Source organism: Limanda limanda, chromosome 15 (assembly GCF_963576545.1).
Source record: "Limanda limanda chromosome 15, fLimLim1.1, whole genome shotgun sequence".
NCBI lineage: Eukaryota > Metazoa > Chordata > Actinopteri > Pleuronectiformes > Pleuronectidae > Limanda > Limanda limanda.
The window spans coordinates 13,653,760-13,671,496 of NC_083650.1; the positions used below are offsets into that span (position 1 = coordinate 13,653,760).

A 17,737-nucleotide genomic window follows, 5' to 3' on the forward strand; every position below is an offset into this window, starting at 1 on the left:
GGACCTGCACTCTTCCCCAAACAGTGGAAAACCAGGAGCAAATATTAGTAGATCAAGACAAAAGGTTATTGACCGATACTAGTCAGTAAAGAGCTTGGTTTTATTAAAAATGATCTCGAACAAGAAGCTGATAGGTGTAATATCATGAGAACATTATTATATGATGTGTTGATTCAAAGCTATAAAGTGAAATTAATTATTTATTAGAAATACAGTCAGTATTTTGTTGAGCACTGTCTAATATATAAATGGAACTAGAGGGGGGGATAATGAAACCTTTAAATCATAATAGTTTGAGTACAGTTGCCTGCAAAGCTCGAATAATTAATTTAACCCCTCAAACCAGAGGGATTAAATTGTGTGTTTTCCATCAGACTTCTGCGATCCACTGATGTATGAAAATGTAATTATTTTTGTTTTGCCTCTGCACTGTCGACAGCTTTGACATTATGTGTTCTGATTGTATATCATTCCGTCCGTCACATTCTGCCATATCTCAGAAACACCTGGAGGGAATCTCTTCAAACCCGGCAAGAATGTTCACCTGCACTCAAGAATGAATTTATTCAAATTATTCCTAGAAATATATATATACATGTATTCCAAAGGTGACGAGAAATGCTTTTGTCATGATAATGGTATTTGATGATTACTGAGAATCACATGTAGTCTGTTACTGTTACAGAACATTTCAATGGAGAGCTAAAGAAAGCAGATAAACATGGAGGGATAAGCTAATTTCATAGATTTTGTACTGGCTCTTTAGTTGTTTATCATTTCCTATCTACCCTGGATTATCATATAAGAAATCCTAGATGATTTTAAGCATCCAGTAATCCAAGTTAAGTTTGTTAGGAAGGAAAAAAAGAGAAAAAATAGAGTTAATTAGATTTGAAGGTTATAAACTCAACGTCTTTGTTCCATGGTAAGTTGCTATTGGCAACTTGAAGAACAGGTTGATGTCATATAAACATTTGCATATGAAGAACATGATTTCAAGTTTAGTGGCATAGAACTCTTGAAGAGATTGAGACCACCTAACTGGAAATTAACTCCGTCTGAGTGGAGGAAGAAGGAATGTACATGATTCCGGGGCTCAGACTGTGTGCTTTTATTCGCGGATTGGAACTGGGGCTAAAGCAATCAGGAGGAAGGAGTGAACAGAGGTTGTTATTTCTTCACTCACTGGTTCACCCTGAGCTCCAGTGTAATGGACATCAGTGGCACATATAGTGGAATCAGCTGGAAGCTTGTTCAGTATGAAGAGCCTGACACTGTGTTGCTCAACGATTTACCGAGAGAAGAAACTGCTTAAAACTGCTAGAATCATCAAGTTCATGTCAATTGAGATTGAACAAGTTAGTGCATTGAGGGCAGCCATCTTTGAATGTAGGAATCTACATTGACGCTATGCCCCAAAGAAACAAGGAAAAGTTAAGAAATCAGAAATATTTCTGAAGCACCAATTCTCGCTGGCTTGTTTGACCATCATCACACACAGGCCATTATGTAAAAATCTGGGACATTCAGTTATTGGCGGGTCTGGAACTTGCGTAGCCTAGCTTAGCACAAACACAGCTAGTCTAGCTAAATTAACAATGAAAAAGATACTGTGGCTTGTCAGCTAACAAACCAGTTACTGATCTACTAATGTATTTATAAAGAGAGCTGTAGAACTAAGGTTTAACATGTCCTGATCTGTGTTTGTAATGAAAGCAGAGTTAGGACACTGATACGTGTTCATGTGACACTGAGTAAGACGACAAGCAACTGTGCTTCCTGAAATGTTAGACCTCTCTTAAAACAATTAGAAGGATATCATCTGTTTGTCCTTGAATGGGAAATTCCTTTCCATATAAAAAATAAAATATTTGAGCTGTCTCAAGACATGACAACTTTATTTTTGACCAAAAAGTGTCTTTATTGGCAAATATTTCCAACATTAATTGCAGTTTTTAACACATTCGATTTTCTTTGTACACACACTTATATTCTGAGGAAACCAAAACAATTAAGGTCCAATGTAGGTTCCCCTATACCCATTAAATTAAACTATGACGGGTTAATCTATGTAAGTAGATGTACATATGTTTATAAGCTCAGATAGTGAATTACATATTGCTCTGTGTCTTTTAATGCTCCCATTAAAACATATAATTTAACATCGACTGCAGTTAAGTGTGGTAATTATGTTCCTTGTGTATATTTAAAGGGTGAAATAGAGTAAGTGAGGAGCCAGGTCAAGACCCAGTGTGAGGATTAGCACAAAATATTTAATTGTAAACAAATGAAAGACTTACATGTTGTGCACATAAACTCGCCTGATGATTTGACTCAAGCCTATTTACTGCGACTCCCAGACTCTCTTACCCGATCTGTCCCTTCACCGCAATTAGCTCATATTCCATTTTTAAAGCTCGTATGTTATTTAAGGCTGGAGTGGACACCGGAGAAGACAGAATTCTATGTATGAGCATGTGATCTAGTGTCATTTTGCAGATATGCTTCCCATAGGACCAGAGGGGGTGCACGGCGTGTTATCTTGTGGGGGGGTAATCCAAGTTACATTTGTGGCTACATGTTCGGCTGAAGAGTGAAGCGTCGTAGAAAAAGGAGTCGACCGACACCGGTGGAACCCGATAGCCTCGGATCTCTGACAGTGAACTCTGATATCCTCACACCAGAGCCCATTGTTTAGGTTACCTTGTGTATTTATTCAAAGAGGGTGATAGACATTCCAACAAGCTACTCCCTGATTACACTTCACCACACTGTCCGAGGCGGCGTATCGCTGAGCAGATGGAAAGTCACAAAAGGCATTTCCTGCCGTAACCTCCCTGGCATTCGTGGGCCGACACTCAAGATATCCATGTTACTTAGAGCTCCAGTTCCACGTAGCTTTACAGGCCTGTCATTCAGTATAACAACACTTCCCCACCAGAATGTTCTGAATACTTAGCACATCTACTATTTTAATTCAGCACCCCCTCCCATTCCTCCCCGATAGGCCAAACCTAGATAGCAGTGATTAAATTGTGTACAGTAAGTAAAACTTGCCATCGTTATACCTCCTCCTCAGACAAGGGCCCCGACCTGCAGCCGCTCTGCATGGTAAAAGGCATAAGGAAACATAATTAGACTGTATTTGTACATCCCCGCTTGCCTGGCTCTGTTTATTTGCTTGCTTTAGTCGTCTTGGGCTGTGGGAGCTGCCAGATTGTCTTGTGGCCCCACCGCTACAGGAATGACAAGACACAGTGGTGTGTGTAATTAGCAGGCGAGTGTACACAGCTCCCCACAGTGTTCTGACCTCGTGCTGCAGGAACGACAGCCACACAACCGGCACCGGCCTATTCCCAGCCCCTTCTCCCTCATTCATCCTTTCGCCGCGGATGCAACAAAGCCCACAGCTTGCGACAAAGGCAAACAATACACCCAGCTCCTCCAGTCTGTATCTCCCTCTATGACACTGTGCTCCTGAATTGGGCCTGTGGGCTTATGGCGGTCCTCCATCAGACAGAGGGGCAGCATCTTAGCAAGGGGATTGGAGAAAAGAAAATCACTTTTCCCTTCAAGGGGACGTTCGATGTTTCCCACCTTAGGACCGTCATGACAAATATTAGCATGCATCATACTTGAATAATTTCGTGTTGTTCAGCTGAGAATATTTAAAGCAAAGTAGTAGATCAACATCCCAGGTACTGCTACAGCCACTGTTTATTGAGCCTTTTAGATTTTAAACAATCCTTTATTTTTTTTACATGAAGATTGTCTCATTCATGTGTATAATAAAAATTATATCAACATTTGCCAAAACATAATCTATAAGTATATGTAAAAGCATGTGTATATAGTCTTCTATAAGTAATATGTCATTATAAGCAATGGCATCATACAATCATACCATTATACCGGTGATCTCACCAGCAATGATGTTTGACCACATGTAGATCTTCTGACCATTAGTTATCTCTACTCATCACGACACTATTAGATGAGTGCATGACACATACATACATGTCCTACTGTATGTATATTTATATATACTGTACGTACATATAAATATACTCAAAACAGTCTCTGTGGTTGTTTCCACAACAGTACGTGTGTCTCCAGGACCACGTATTGAAGAAAACAATACCAGATAAATCAAGCATATTCAAAACTCCAATTTAATTTGTGTATCAATAGTTTATTTTGACAAATGTAGGTATATTAAGTAATTCGAGCCAAAACTGGTTATTGTGTGCTTGTTAAAGATGTTAAACAAAATACTCACCACCTTACACCAGTCTCTCCCAGCTGTATTATACAAGTTGAATTATGGCAGCTCCCTGTCAGCACTGTAAACATATTGTCTTGTGTCTGCAGCAGAGGAGGAGCTGGGGAAGCTGAGTTCACTTTGTAACAGTGCTGTGAATTAAATAACATTAAATATTTATGACTTATAACACAATCTAGATAATTACATTATTTAGTAGTTCTAACTTAAGTATGACAACTCGTGCCATTGTTATTTTAGGATGTACATCCTGTATATGGACTGTATCTGTAGGGCCTCATTTGCACCAATTTTTATAAAGCTCAAAACTTTTGTTGAACTTATTGTGGTTTTTAGAACAGTGGTCAGCTTCTTGCAAATCAGTATAATTCATTTAAATGACTCTATAGACTAAGTCAAGCCCAACATCAAGTGAAAAGTTAACACAAATATTTGAATAACACAGAATGCATGAAGTCAAAACATGCTCATATGTATTTGTTTATTGCTGTGCCACGTGTCAGGCCAGCGTTTCCTTTGTGTACACTGTGGCAGGACAAGGAAAGGCAGAGACGCAGGTACTGCTTACTGTTGTTTATTCAGTAGTCAGGAAGAACAGGCACATGTTCCCCATACGGGAAGTATATATAGCTACAGACTTTACATTTCCCATCGACCCACTGGGTGAGAGGACACACCCATGAGTGCACGCCACACATCCCCCCCCGAACACCCAGAGGGAAAAATACAAAATGGGACAAAAGTCAGTACCTCTCAGGGGGTTTAACGAGGCGACCATAACGGCTACGCCGATCCCCGTCCGCAAACGCAGGGGTGAAACAAGCAGAAGGGACATCATTAACAACAGACACAGGATCAGGAGGCACAACTGGAGAAAACAACACAGGGGTCTTAGAAGGGGGGCGACCACGACGGGGAACCCGGGCCGGTAGCACCTCTTCGCCGGCCAACAGATGAGCTGGCTTAAGTCTGTCTAACGAAACACGCTCCCTGCCCAGTATTAAACTTTTAGAACCCGTCTCTAACACCCTAAACGGGCCGTCATACGGGGGCTGGAGGGGAAACCGGTGAGCATCGTGACGCACGAAAACAAACCGAGCGGTCGCGAGATCCGTTGGCACGAAAGACCGAGGAGAAAAATGATGCACGGGCACCGGTGCACAAGCGGCCTGTGACGCAGGACGCGGAAAGGGGGCCGAGCTGTGAGGCAGAAACTCCCCTGGGATGCGGAGCGGCTGACCGAGCACCAACTCTGCAGGCGAGGCATCCAGGTCAGCCTTAGGAGCCGAGCGCAACCCGAGCATCACCCACGGCAACCGATCCAACCAGTTTGCATCTGAGAGCGCAGCCCGCAATGACGCCTTAAGCGACCGGTGAAAACGTTCACACAAACCGTTAGCCTGGGGGTGGTAGGCAGTGGTACGGTGAACCTGTGTGCCCAAAGACTTTGCTAGCGCCGACCAGAGCTCTGAAATGAACTGCGGGCCTCTGTCAGAGGTGATATCAGACGGTGCACCAAAACGTGAGACCCAAGCTGAAAGAAAAGCGCGTGCCACGTCCGCAGATGTCGTGGAAGACAGAGGAACCGCCTCTGGCCACCTAGTGGTCCGATCTACCATGGTAAGGAGATGTGTAAAACCCTGGGAAGGGGGAAGAGGCCCCACAAGGTCGATATGCACATGATCAAAACGCCTGGCTGGAATCAAAAATGGCTCGAGGGGCGCCCTAGTGTGCTGGTGAACTTTAGCTCGCTGACACGCCACACATGTGGCCGCCCACTCCTTGACCTCTTTGCGAAGGCCAGGCCACACAAACTTCGAAGACACCAACTTCACCGACGCCCGGACACCCGGATGAGAAAGAGAGTGCACCATATCAAAGACCCGACGGCGCCAAGCAACCGGCACCACCGGGCGGGGGTGGCCCGTGGAGACGTCGCATAGGAGGGCAGGCCCACCATTTTGCACAACTGCCTCCTCCAGCTCCAGACCGGTACTCGCAGCTCTCAGTGCAACGATACCCGGGTCCCCAGGTTGATCGGCAGCCAGTGCGGAAAAATCAACCCCAAGATGCACGGGGCACACCAGCACCCGCGACAGGCAGTCTGCAACTGGCGAGCAGACCATGGCTCTGTCACCTTTGCCATAGCAAACGTCAATGCTTTGTGGTCAACATAGGCTGTGAAAGGGCGGCCTTCCAGCAGGAAACGGAAATGACGCGTAGCCAGGTACAACGCTAACAGTTCCCGGTCAAACACACTGTATTTTCGCTCACTGTCTCGCAAACCGCGGCTAAAAAATGCAAGGGGCTGCCACGCACCCGCTGTTCAACAACTGCACCAACAGCCACATCTGAAGCATCGGTCGTGAGGGCGATGGGCGCCCGAGACGCGGGGTGCGCCAGAAGCGCCGCGTTAGCCAGGACAGCCTTAGCCCCCTCAAAAGCCTGGATCCTCACAGGGGTCCAATCAACCTGGTCCTTGGCTTTCTTAAACTTCAAAGCACCATACAATGGTTGCAGGAGTTGGGCCGCACGAGGCAAGAAACAATTGTAAAAGTTTACCATGCCCAAAAACTCCTGTAGCGACCTGACCGAGACCGGACGGGGAAAATCCGCAACTGCATGCACCTTCGAGGGCAAAGGAACCGCACCCTGCGACGAAATGCGATGGCCCAAAAAGTCTATGACAGACAGCCCAAACTGGCACTTGGCTGTGTTGACAATGAGACCATGCCCATCAACGGCGTAATGACAGCAGTCTTGGGCACGTCCTCTGGCCGCACAGGCACCTGATGATAACCTCGCACCAAATCGATTTTAGAAAAAATTGTCATGCCCGCCAGACGAATCGAAAAATCCTGAACATGCGGAATTGGGTAACGGTCATGGGCCGTAATGTTATTTAAACGGCGGAAGCCGCCAAGAACCGTCCGCCTTGGGCACCATGTGGAGCGGTGAAGCCCACGGGCTGTTGGACCGCCTAACGATCCCCAAACGCTCCATGGTAGCAAACTCCTCCTTCGCGGTGGCTAACTTCACGGTGTCGAGGCGACGCGAACGTGCGAAAACGGGCGTACCCGCAGTGGGAATGAAATGTTCCGCGCCATGTTTAGTAACCGCGGCAGAAAATGCGGGCGTTGTCAGCGAAGGAAATTCCGCCAGTAAGCGCTGGAAGACATCCTTTAACGCCGCAAAATTAGCGTGTGTTAACGGCCCGGGTCCCCCTGACTGACACGGAAAAGACGCAAAAGACACAGCATCAATGAGCCTGCGATTAGCTACATCCACTAACAACCCATTAGTGCACAGAAAATCTGCTCCGATAATAGGAACCGTAATGGAGGCTACAACAAAATCACACAGAAATTTGCGTCCATTGAAACACACAGTCACAGACTTGGTACCAAACGTCTCTATAGCCGAGCCGTTAGCCGCTGTCAGACGCGGACCACTGCCACGGGCCGAGAGGTCCGTAGCTGCAGGAGGGAGAAGGCTCTTCTGCGAGCCGGAGTCCACCAGGAACTGATTACCTGATATGGAGTCATGAACGAACAGCAGCTCCTCTTGATCACCAGCGCCCACGGCTGCTACCGAGCGCCGGCTCGCTGCCGAAGCGCTGATGGAAGAAACACAGCTGGCCGCGCTGTGTGCGGGTGGAGACTGCAGCCGTCACTGCCGGAACCTCGTTCTCCAACGTCGACTGCGAGGACTCCACGGCCACACTCTGCACGGAGACGTTCCTCGAAGACAGCAGGATCCGGTCCGCCTCCTCAGCTAATCCACGGGAGTCGCCGGCCGCCAAACAGGAAGAGTTGGCGAGGGCTGCGCGCACCTGCAGCGGGAGCTGGCGCAGAAAGATGTGCGGGAACAGGAAACCCTCATCCTCGGAGCCCAGCTACGACAGCATCTCGTCCATCAGGTCCACTGCCGAACCATCACCCAAACCGGGAAGCGACAGTAGCTTGTCCGCTCTCTCCGCGGCTGACAAGCTGTAGCGTCGGAGGAGAAGCTGCTTGATGGCGGCGTACTTCCCTCGCAGCGGCGGGGCCCGCAGGAGCTGCATCACGCGCCGGGTGGATTGCTGGTCCAAAGCCGCGACCACCAAAAAATACCTGGAGTCGTCTGCCGTTACTCCTCGCAGATGGAAGAGAGCCTCGATGTGCTGAAACCACGGCGCGGGGTCGTTCTGCCAAAACTCCGGGAGCTTAACGTGCTCCGCGGAGCTGTTCGATCCTGGAAGCTGCTGCGCCATGGTCGTCGTGGAGACACGGTCCACGGGAGCCGGGGAAGAAAAAACGTCTTCCCCCGATGAGGAAGGGACACTATCCTCCTTCACCTCGAACATGTTCAAAAAACGGGGTCACCAATGTGGCAGGACAAGGAAAGGCAGAGACGCAGGTACTGCTTACTGTTGTTTATTCAGTAGTCAGGAAGAACAGGCACATGTTCCCCATACGGGAAGTATATATAGCTACAGACTTTACATTTCCCATCGACCCACTGGGTGAGAGGACACACCCATGAGTGCACGCCACAACACCACTGTCCTCCAGTGTGAATCCATTGTACGTTTTTTGATGATTCTAGTGGAAGTACAATGCCTTGAGAATGGGTTTGAATTGCAACCAACTTTTTCCCAATGTCCAACGTTTAACCACACTAGAGTGGGGCAGTTTGTTCGACTGGCTGCTAATACATCCTAAAAAATAAATCTGAAGGTTGTAAAGTTCACTGACACTGTTTGTAATTCATTGCAAAATTAACATGATAAGAAAATGATATGCAGGAGTCTAGAATCCATTCCTCTGCTATAGGGTAAAATGATATAATGCGAATGTAAAGAACTTTAATGCTGCTCGTACAATACATTTCATTTCAGGAATCTATCTTTCTGTCTGTCTGATATATGTACAGTAGGATAATGTACTTTCTTGTAACATCCCTATAACTGTGTGATAGAGAGTTTGCAGGAACGCAATTTGTTTGTTTATGATTGGAAATGCGTTCAGTCCCTTCCTCAATATAACGAGAGAAAACCCCCACATGATGACTGAGGAGTCGCAACAACAAGGGAAGACAAAACAAGAGCCTTCTCGTCATCGTGATGAGACAAGATCTCCTTATTACAAAAGTGTTGGCCAAACTCTTGCAAGATTAATCGAACACGCTGGCGGAGTTGACAGAACCCCGAAGCTGTTGACGTCCTTGTTATCAGATGAGCCTTGTACCCGCAGCTCGGGTTTGTAACTCACAGGGAAAAATTTGCTCGTGCATCCCCTTGTGTCACATTGCCTCAGTGAAGTGGTTAAGCTGTCGATTTAAATAAAGATCCGGGCTCTGGAGTGCAGCCATGAGACAGCCGCCCCTATTATTGACAATGTGCGTAGGCTGAGGGTCCATTTGCGATACAAACTGATAAATTCATGTCACGAGCATGACAATGTAAGTGCAACTCATCGGCGAGCGTTATCATCTGGCGTTTCCCTATAGGTGCGACGCTTCCACACCAGTGCTGCTGTGGCTTGGGTTTTTGCAATGGTGCTTAACCACGCGGCTTGCAGGGAACGGGCAATGGATTTGTCATGTCTCTGCTGGAGCCAGACGTAATGTGATAAGAGTAGGTAATCATCTTCTGCAGATATATAATTCACTATTAATAGCCTTTCCATCTCTAAATTTAACCGTGACAAATTATTGTATCTCTGAGTCATTTTACAAGCGCCTCTCACACCAGCCCTTTGTTCCCGCTCCCAACCCCCCCACCTAACCTGTTTCAAAGACTGGCTGCTACTGGCCCAAATGTGTCATCACACCTAACAGGGCTCGCTGCAAATGTAACCTGTCAATATGTGTCAAGCCTCATTCATCAGCTGGAACTCTTTATCTCAGCTGTCCTTCGCCGTTCACGTTTCGCCCGCAGAGAGGCTTGACTTTGCCCCGAGCTTGCATAGTTCAGCTCCCCCCACCCCCCCCAGGTCCAGTGCTGCAAGGTGTAAAAGCAATGACAGCCGCTGTCCTTGCTCAACCTAAGTGCATCGAAGGGGGGAAACGGAGGAGGGGTGTGTGGGGGGGGGGCACGGTGCAGCCAGCTGATTGTGAACCTCTCGGCCGGGTCTTTGTACATCGTGTAGTGACTGATGGACATTTTCTGCCGTTTTCTCATTGAGCGGTTGTGACAGGCATGAGAGTCTCACACCTGCATGACATACGTGTGTACTGAAAGTCTACTGACATACAGTAACACCTGCTGGGTTGTTATTATTCGTTAGTCGTTCGCAGTGAAAATAACAAATATTTAAACTTCTGTATATTTTCTTGTTCCCAGGGTCTGAAAGGTGACCTGGGGCCAATTGGTCCAGTTGGTCCCACGGGAAGCAAAGTGAGTGAGCCTGGGCTCGACAGAATTACGACATTTCATTTTTCTTTTTCTTCATTAAAATAGATCATTTGCTTGACTTGCATGAGCTGTAATCCCAGTGTCAGTAACGTATGTGCCCATCTGTTCAAAGTGCTGCTGTGACTGCTACTCCAAACATGGCCTGATAGAGAATGGTGTTATTGCTATCATGATTTATTAATCCTTCACCGCTGGTCATATACACTTCCCGACTGATAAAGAGTATATGTGTGTGTGTGTGTGTGTCAAACAGCGTTAAAACAGGAAACTTATTTTAATGCTGTAGCCACAGACTCTATATAATGATGTACGATATGTCAACTGACCAAAAGTGAAGCCAAAGTGTCTCGATCACTGCCTGGTGGCTGTAGTGATGGTAATAAATCCTACCTCCTCCATGTTAGTGGATGGGACATGGGCCAAACGGAAAAGTCAAAATACACATTAAAAATGTTTTTTTTTTCCAAAATGGTTTATCTAATTAATTTCTTATTCATCTGTTCGTGTTCAGTTTTCCAGTAGTTTTACCTCTAATTAGTCTTTGCTATTAAAATGCCGCCTTTGTATCTGCAATGTTTTGGCTTCATTTTCTGGAGGAAGTTGAGACACGTTGTCTATGGAGCTGATTGATGTATTTATGTATTATGAATGCCACAGTTTGATGAATGTGTCAGTATGTGACAGTAGGTTTCATCGTTGTTGTTTCAATAATTAATTTATTTTACATTAATAGATGTTGTTGTTTTCCCTTGACAGACGTTACAAAGACACGTGAGAAACTGAATATGAGATTAAAGTGACAGGGTTCACCTGAGATTTAAAACATTGGCAGCGAGAGCGACATGTTTGATGCAAAACCTTGTTCTTATCTCCAGCTTTTTTTTTTATTATAAACTGTTCACTGACATGATAAGATTAAGTGTTGTTACAATACAGAAAATATCGCTCTCCTCAAACTTTTCTTTTAGTGCCAGGTGGGATTATTTTCATGTATGAGAGATGAAATGTTTTCTCCTGTAATTAGTTGCCATATCTCCTACTCTTTTATTTCTCCTCCCTTATTGGGACTTTTTTTGTGTGTTGTTGTTGTTGTTGTTGTCTTTTGGTAGAACTCACCGCGTAATTGTAGGTGCAATGCTCCGTCTGCCAGCCTTGAAGTTATAATGAGGTCTGTGTGTTTCTGTGAAGACAACAGAGAATCACAGCGTATTTTATCCGGTTTACAGGATGGGAGGGTGGTGGGGGTGGGGGGTGGGGGTGGGGGGGGGTGGGGGGGTGGAGAGAAGGTTTGTTTGTTGAAACTGACAAAGGGAGGCAGAGTTGGAAGCACAACGTAATGAGTCCCCTGAATATCCCGTAGCTGGCATATTTTAGCTGTGACATTCATTTAGACAAGAAAATGGATATGAAGTACAATGAAGTATATGAGTTTTTTCTTCTTTCATCTACATCTGATAAAAGAAAACTGTATTGCCAGGTGTAAAGTCCATCCATTCTCAACCCGGTGCTTTGTAAAGTGCTGTGGTGAAAAGGTGAGAGGAAGTTGGACAGTGATGTGTGAGTTTTATCTGAAAAGACAAAAAAAAAAAAAAAAAAAAAAGCGAGGAAGTGAAAAGCATGTGCGATCATTGCTTACACTGGTGTCAGACGACTTCCACTTCTCTCCTTATATGACTTTTTTCTGCGGCTGCCTTTATGTCACAGGCACCAAACAATGTTATCATACCTGTCTATTGTTAACACTGCAGAGCTTTTACATCATCCAGCTCGGCTGTGTTTATTTTAAGGCCTGTCCCAGTTAATAGCAGCAGCCCACCTGCCAGTCGTCTGACGCTGTGAGGGTCATCAGACAGACTTCATTTCACGACATACTGTAAATATCACTTAATGGTCCTGTGTAGCACATAGAACACAAATATTACAGCTATGCATAATCCCGCTTATTTTAAATTACCTTCGTTTTTTTTGTTTTTAATCACACAACGAGCCTTTGGGCTGGATGTTTAAATTGTTCAGATGTTTAATTCATTATTCCATCGCACGCAGTATGTTCAGAGAACGTTACAAAGTTTTTTGGGAGTTTTCACTATTTATTATCCTTCACAGGGGGATGTGGGTACGCCTGGAGCTCCGGGGCTGCCTGTAAGTTCACTCTATTTCATTTACATCTCATTATGCCGTCTGTACATGTGAGGACATTCAACAAGCCGAGCTCGGGGTGTGAAGTGTGACCTGAAAAAGGGGCTGGACAGAGATCTTTGTAAATATCACAGCCCCTTGGCCGACCGGGTACGCGCACCCGTGTTAAAGCGCCTGGCCCACAGAGATGGAAAGGGAGGCACTCAGGTGAGGAGCCTCTGTGTCACATTTCCATCGCCTGGGAGCGGGTCAAACAAGGAGCAGATAGACAGGGCTCAGTGGTTGTCCTCCATGGGCCAAAAGGATAGGGATGAGCAGCCAGGCAGAGAAGAGAAAGGAGCTGCGAGACGGCTGGGTGTGGGTGTGGGGGGTGGGGAGGATGGAGGTTGACAGGTAGTCACTGGCTGTATCCTACACGGGTGAGACGTGTACTTATTGGGTTGGTGGCTGTCCCTGCAGACTTCCAGCATTTACAGACACCCGGGTGAAGAAGAGCCGCATCACGCTTTGTGTATTTCTACCTTATAATTGGACAGGCTGCACCCGGTGCTGCTCCTGTGGTCCAGAGGACAGAGACCATACATGTACTCATCTCAGTGCACACACAAATTGAAGGTACATATGTCAGCTGTCAGCATGTACTCACAGAGGCTCGCATCGTCACCTATCAACACCTACAGCGAATGTGAGACGCCACCCACACTCGCATTCGGGAATTGACGGCCACTGGAGGTTTAAGGTATACTGCCGGGTCGGTTAGCTAATTATGTACGCATCATCGCGAGGGGATCGGCCTGCCAGTTGGAATCAGCGCCGGAGTGATACGAAAACTGTGTCTCCACTGCTTCTGCCTCGTCCTTTTTATGCCACCAAAGTGCTCTTGATACCCTCGGAACACTGCCACCGTCCCTCAGCTACTCTCTAATGCAATTTTTAAGGACAAGCAAAAAATGTCTCTCACTGGAAAACAAGTTGAAAAGTTTCTCATCGTGCCAGTAGGTTTGCCGGTGTAGCGCGGACCTGCAGCAAGGGCTTTATATCCAAGGTCAGAGCTCTGTGCTCACAGGCAACAAGAAAGTGCTTTTGTAAAAGAATAATAACAAACTTATTGAATTTATTAGGAAAAGAACAGCAGGGAGACTGAGATAAGTTTTATCTGAGCAGTCGCTCATACGCTGCTTTCAGACATGAACTTTGCCTTTCACACATGTGCAATGCAGCAGGAGATTTTCTGAGGCAATCACAACAACAGAAACCTGTCCAGAAAACTCAGGTGACAGGTGGGACACGAGGTAACAATTCAGAGAGTGTGTGTTTTTGTTTGCCAATCCTTGTCACCAAAAAGCTCTCGGATCTTGTCATCTTTCCAAGTCGCCATCTTCGACAGCATCCTCTACGTGTGTGACACCTTTTTTCATCCTGACATGTATTTTTTATTCTTTTTGCGTTTGTAGATTTTGCATCAGTTGTGTTGTGTCAATGTTAGCAGCGTCTTTCTGTTTGCTCACTGGGAATTTTTTCTGGACATTTTCCTGCTGTTTTTTCTCACATTGGCAGGAAAAAGTTATGGGAAATGTGAGTTCTCACATACAGCCTCTTTTAAAAGTTTCAGGAAAGGTTGTGTGAGCTCAGTGGATGTCTGAAAGCATCTTTAGCCGCGGCTGCAATTACCTCAGGACGTTCAGCCTCCCCGTTAATAGTGTTTTTCCACTTTTATTATTTTGTGCGAGGCCGCCCACTAACATGATGGGCAGTATGTTGTGAATGTCCATTTCTGCAGCTGTTTCCGAGAAAAGTCAACAGCGTTTGACTTGTGGATGCCAATTGAAAGAAGACACCAATTATCTGGCTCGTCTTTGAAAGCCGAGATGTCGTATGTGGCCTTGTGTCCATTTTGTGGCCCGGTTGACAGACGACTCTGTCTGCCCTTTTCTGACAGTGGCCAGCAGGGCGTCTGGGGAGTTGTAATAGTCATGCCCTAACTTTTCTCAGGGTCACTGCGGCCAAGGATAATTACTGTTCCTCATGACCAATTGTTTTGCTTGCCTGTAGCTGTCTAGTATTGTTAGACCTCATATGAATCATGTGCACTGTGTCCTCATATTGACTGACATGTTATGTTTGCTTGTTTGTTGGATTCCCAGGTTGACAAAGAATGTCTCAAAGGAGATCAGGTAATATAACTAAGCTTATATTGTCCTTGCTGAAACATCTAAAGATAGTTTTTTTTGCTAACATAAATCTTTTTTTACCACACTCAGGGCCCTCAAGGTGACAAAGGAGAAAAGGTAAGAAATGAATCCCCACAATTAAGAAGAGTATCTGACTTGTTTTCCTTGGCGCAATAAAGTGCACATTGCATGTTCTCAAGCAATTAAGCTCAACTATTAGGTTCATCAAGCAAATATTGAAGCGCCGTGAGCATATCCTTGCACAGGCACTTCAAAACAAAATCACGGCTGAGCATATACCTTGATTAACTTGTTAATAGTTCCTTATTAAGATACTGTGTCGAATAATGGAATGAAGCTCTGATCAAGCGAGGCTGAAAATTGCCTATTAGAGAGAAGTCACCTAGAAACTGCTGTGAACACTCCCCTAGATCTATTCATGCAATTTTAACTCAGCTCATCCTACGTTTCCTATCACTACATATAAGCCCGCTTGTTCTCAACTGGTCTGCAGAAAACATTTGGCGGAAACATCTGTCTGCATCGGTTTGCACACAATCTCCTGTCCTGTTCCATATGCACATGAATGTAGCACCAAATTCATTATGACACCTGTCCTTTCTGCAGGGAACGGCCGGGGTGCAGGGTCAGCCAGGGGAGCCAGGCAAGGAGGGCAAAAGGGTGAGTAAACAGAAACCGTCCACTAGTTGTGTGGCCTGGCCCGTGCTGGAAAAGGCCAAACAGCAGCTGAGTGGCTGCTGTTGTTTTACGGGGGGGGAAGGCAAAGAGAAAACGGTGGCAAAGCAACAGGCCGGGAAAGAAGTGAAGGGGTCAGTGTGGCTCTGTTGTAATGTGTGACAGTTAATGAATGGGCTCTGTGGTTAATGGATCACGTGCACTCACAGTGGGTCCGGCAGCACACGTGAGTCTCAGTGGGATGTGGCGAACAGTGTTTGGTTTTCTATAAGGGAGACGTTGCCCATTGAAATGTCATTTATTTAATTCTCACCTCTGACTGCAATATCTAAAAGTGGTCTCATTAACCACTCAAAGCACTTTACAGCAGGAGTCACATTCACCCATTTACACACTTTTGTGCAGTGCCTCTACAGGCATCTATTATAGCATTCATACACTGCAGGTACTGCCGGAGCCAGGGATCAAACCACCGACCTTCTAGTGGATAATCCTCTCCCCAATTACAAGTTTTGTAGCACAATGCATGAATCAAAGGTATATATTTACTGCACTATAATTAGCACAGCTTACTTTCAAAGGGTTTGTAGCAGGAAACAGTCTTTCACGGTCTTTCTGGGAAAGTGTGACAATACACTTTAATAGCTGAGAGGTTGAACACGTTAAATTCACGTACCTTGACCTGACATCAGTAATGTAGATGTTAAACCTTCAACTGAGGATTGAAGGAATGTTATTGTTCCTTGACATCACGGCTGAAAGGCACTTTCCAGTGACAGGTGGAGAGAGGGTCTGTGTCCGACTCAATTGGCTTGGGGTGAAAGAGGCGTTTCGTTTTTTTTATGTCTGAGCCCAAGCCGAGCCCCATGCAGTTAATGTAAGCTGCACTCTGTTTCTGTAACACAGGTGCTGACATGCAGGGTTACAGCTTGTTTTTTCCTTATTACAGACACCTGCAGTGTGAAAAACCTGAATATTATTTAAACACTTGGGCCGAACCAGGCACCGTTCGGGTATCCAGTGCTGTGATCAAAAATAATAAACACTAAATGATATTTAAGTTCTCTTCAGATGACTCCCCATTCCTGTTTGTTTTCTCAAGAATGCTCATAAAATGGAAAAAAAACCAAAAACATGTGGCTCCACTGCAGCAAAATATAAAATATATAGCAGCTCGAGCTGTGGAGAAACCATAAGTAGGTCAGGCAAATGCTCTTTTGAGATTAAGCGAAGAGTCGAGATGATGCACAATGCTCGAGACATCTGGACACAAGTATCTCAAGAATTCCAACCTTCTGTGCGCGCGTTCGTTCAAACTCAAAACTTGTTCCAATAGCATTAACAATGCATGAGCCATCATCGCCTGTGTTACTTCTCAATGGATCATTTCCCCACACAAAGTAACAGATTCTGTTGTCAGGGAAAGTATTCACAGTCAACAAAAGCGAGCTCAGGGGTTGCTGCAGATGTTTTTTTTTCCCAATGCTTTTGTCTCGGTGCCTCATTAGTCCGGTGTTATTTTATATCTAACCTGACTCGAGGAGGGACCGAGCGTCGAAGGGACCGAGGTGTCAGAGGCATCAATTATGGCGTGCACAAAAACTGTTCTATGATGAATCTTTCAATCTTAATTGGTTCTGAGGAAACGGAAAGTCACGCCGTGTTTGATGTTGTGTCTTCTCGGTTTCCTCTACATAATACTTATTGCCGCTGGTTATTTCTTTGAAGACTTGGTAGGTAAAACAACTATAGGGTTTTTAGACTGGCCACTTCAGACTCCCTGCTGCTGATCCTGATCCTGAAGACACAGCTCTGGTCTATTAATACCCTGTCTTTGATGACTGGCTGACATCATGGTGACTGTTAATGTGCTAAGGTTTCTGCTTATTCTTAGCTCCGGGAGTCACATGTGGCCTCAGAGGTTGTTGACCAACCTGTGTTTCCACGGTTCGACGTTCCTATTTTTAGGAAGGTGGACACGTATCATTATCAGGGGCTAGCTCGTGGCCAGCTGATACAGAAAAGAGACTCTCACCCAATTAGCAACTCTTG

General features: G+C 45.6%; 1 protein-coding gene across 1 annotated transcript in view; it reads left to right on the plus strand.

The window, feature by feature from the left end:
- The window catches only part of LOC133021100 (collagen alpha-1(XIX) chain), a 97,078-nt gene that overhangs the window by 17,838 nt on the left and 61,503 nt on the right, over positions 1 to 17,737 (plus strand). The window contains exons 10-12 of the mRNA XM_061087870.1: positions 14,963 to 14,992; positions 15,080 to 15,106; positions 15,617 to 15,670. Of these exons, the coding sequence (XP_060943853.1) occupies positions 14,963 to 14,992; positions 15,080 to 15,106; positions 15,617 to 15,670 (111 nt within the window). The remainder of the gene's footprint in view (positions 1 to 14,962; positions 14,993 to 15,079; positions 15,107 to 15,616; positions 15,671 to 17,737) is intronic.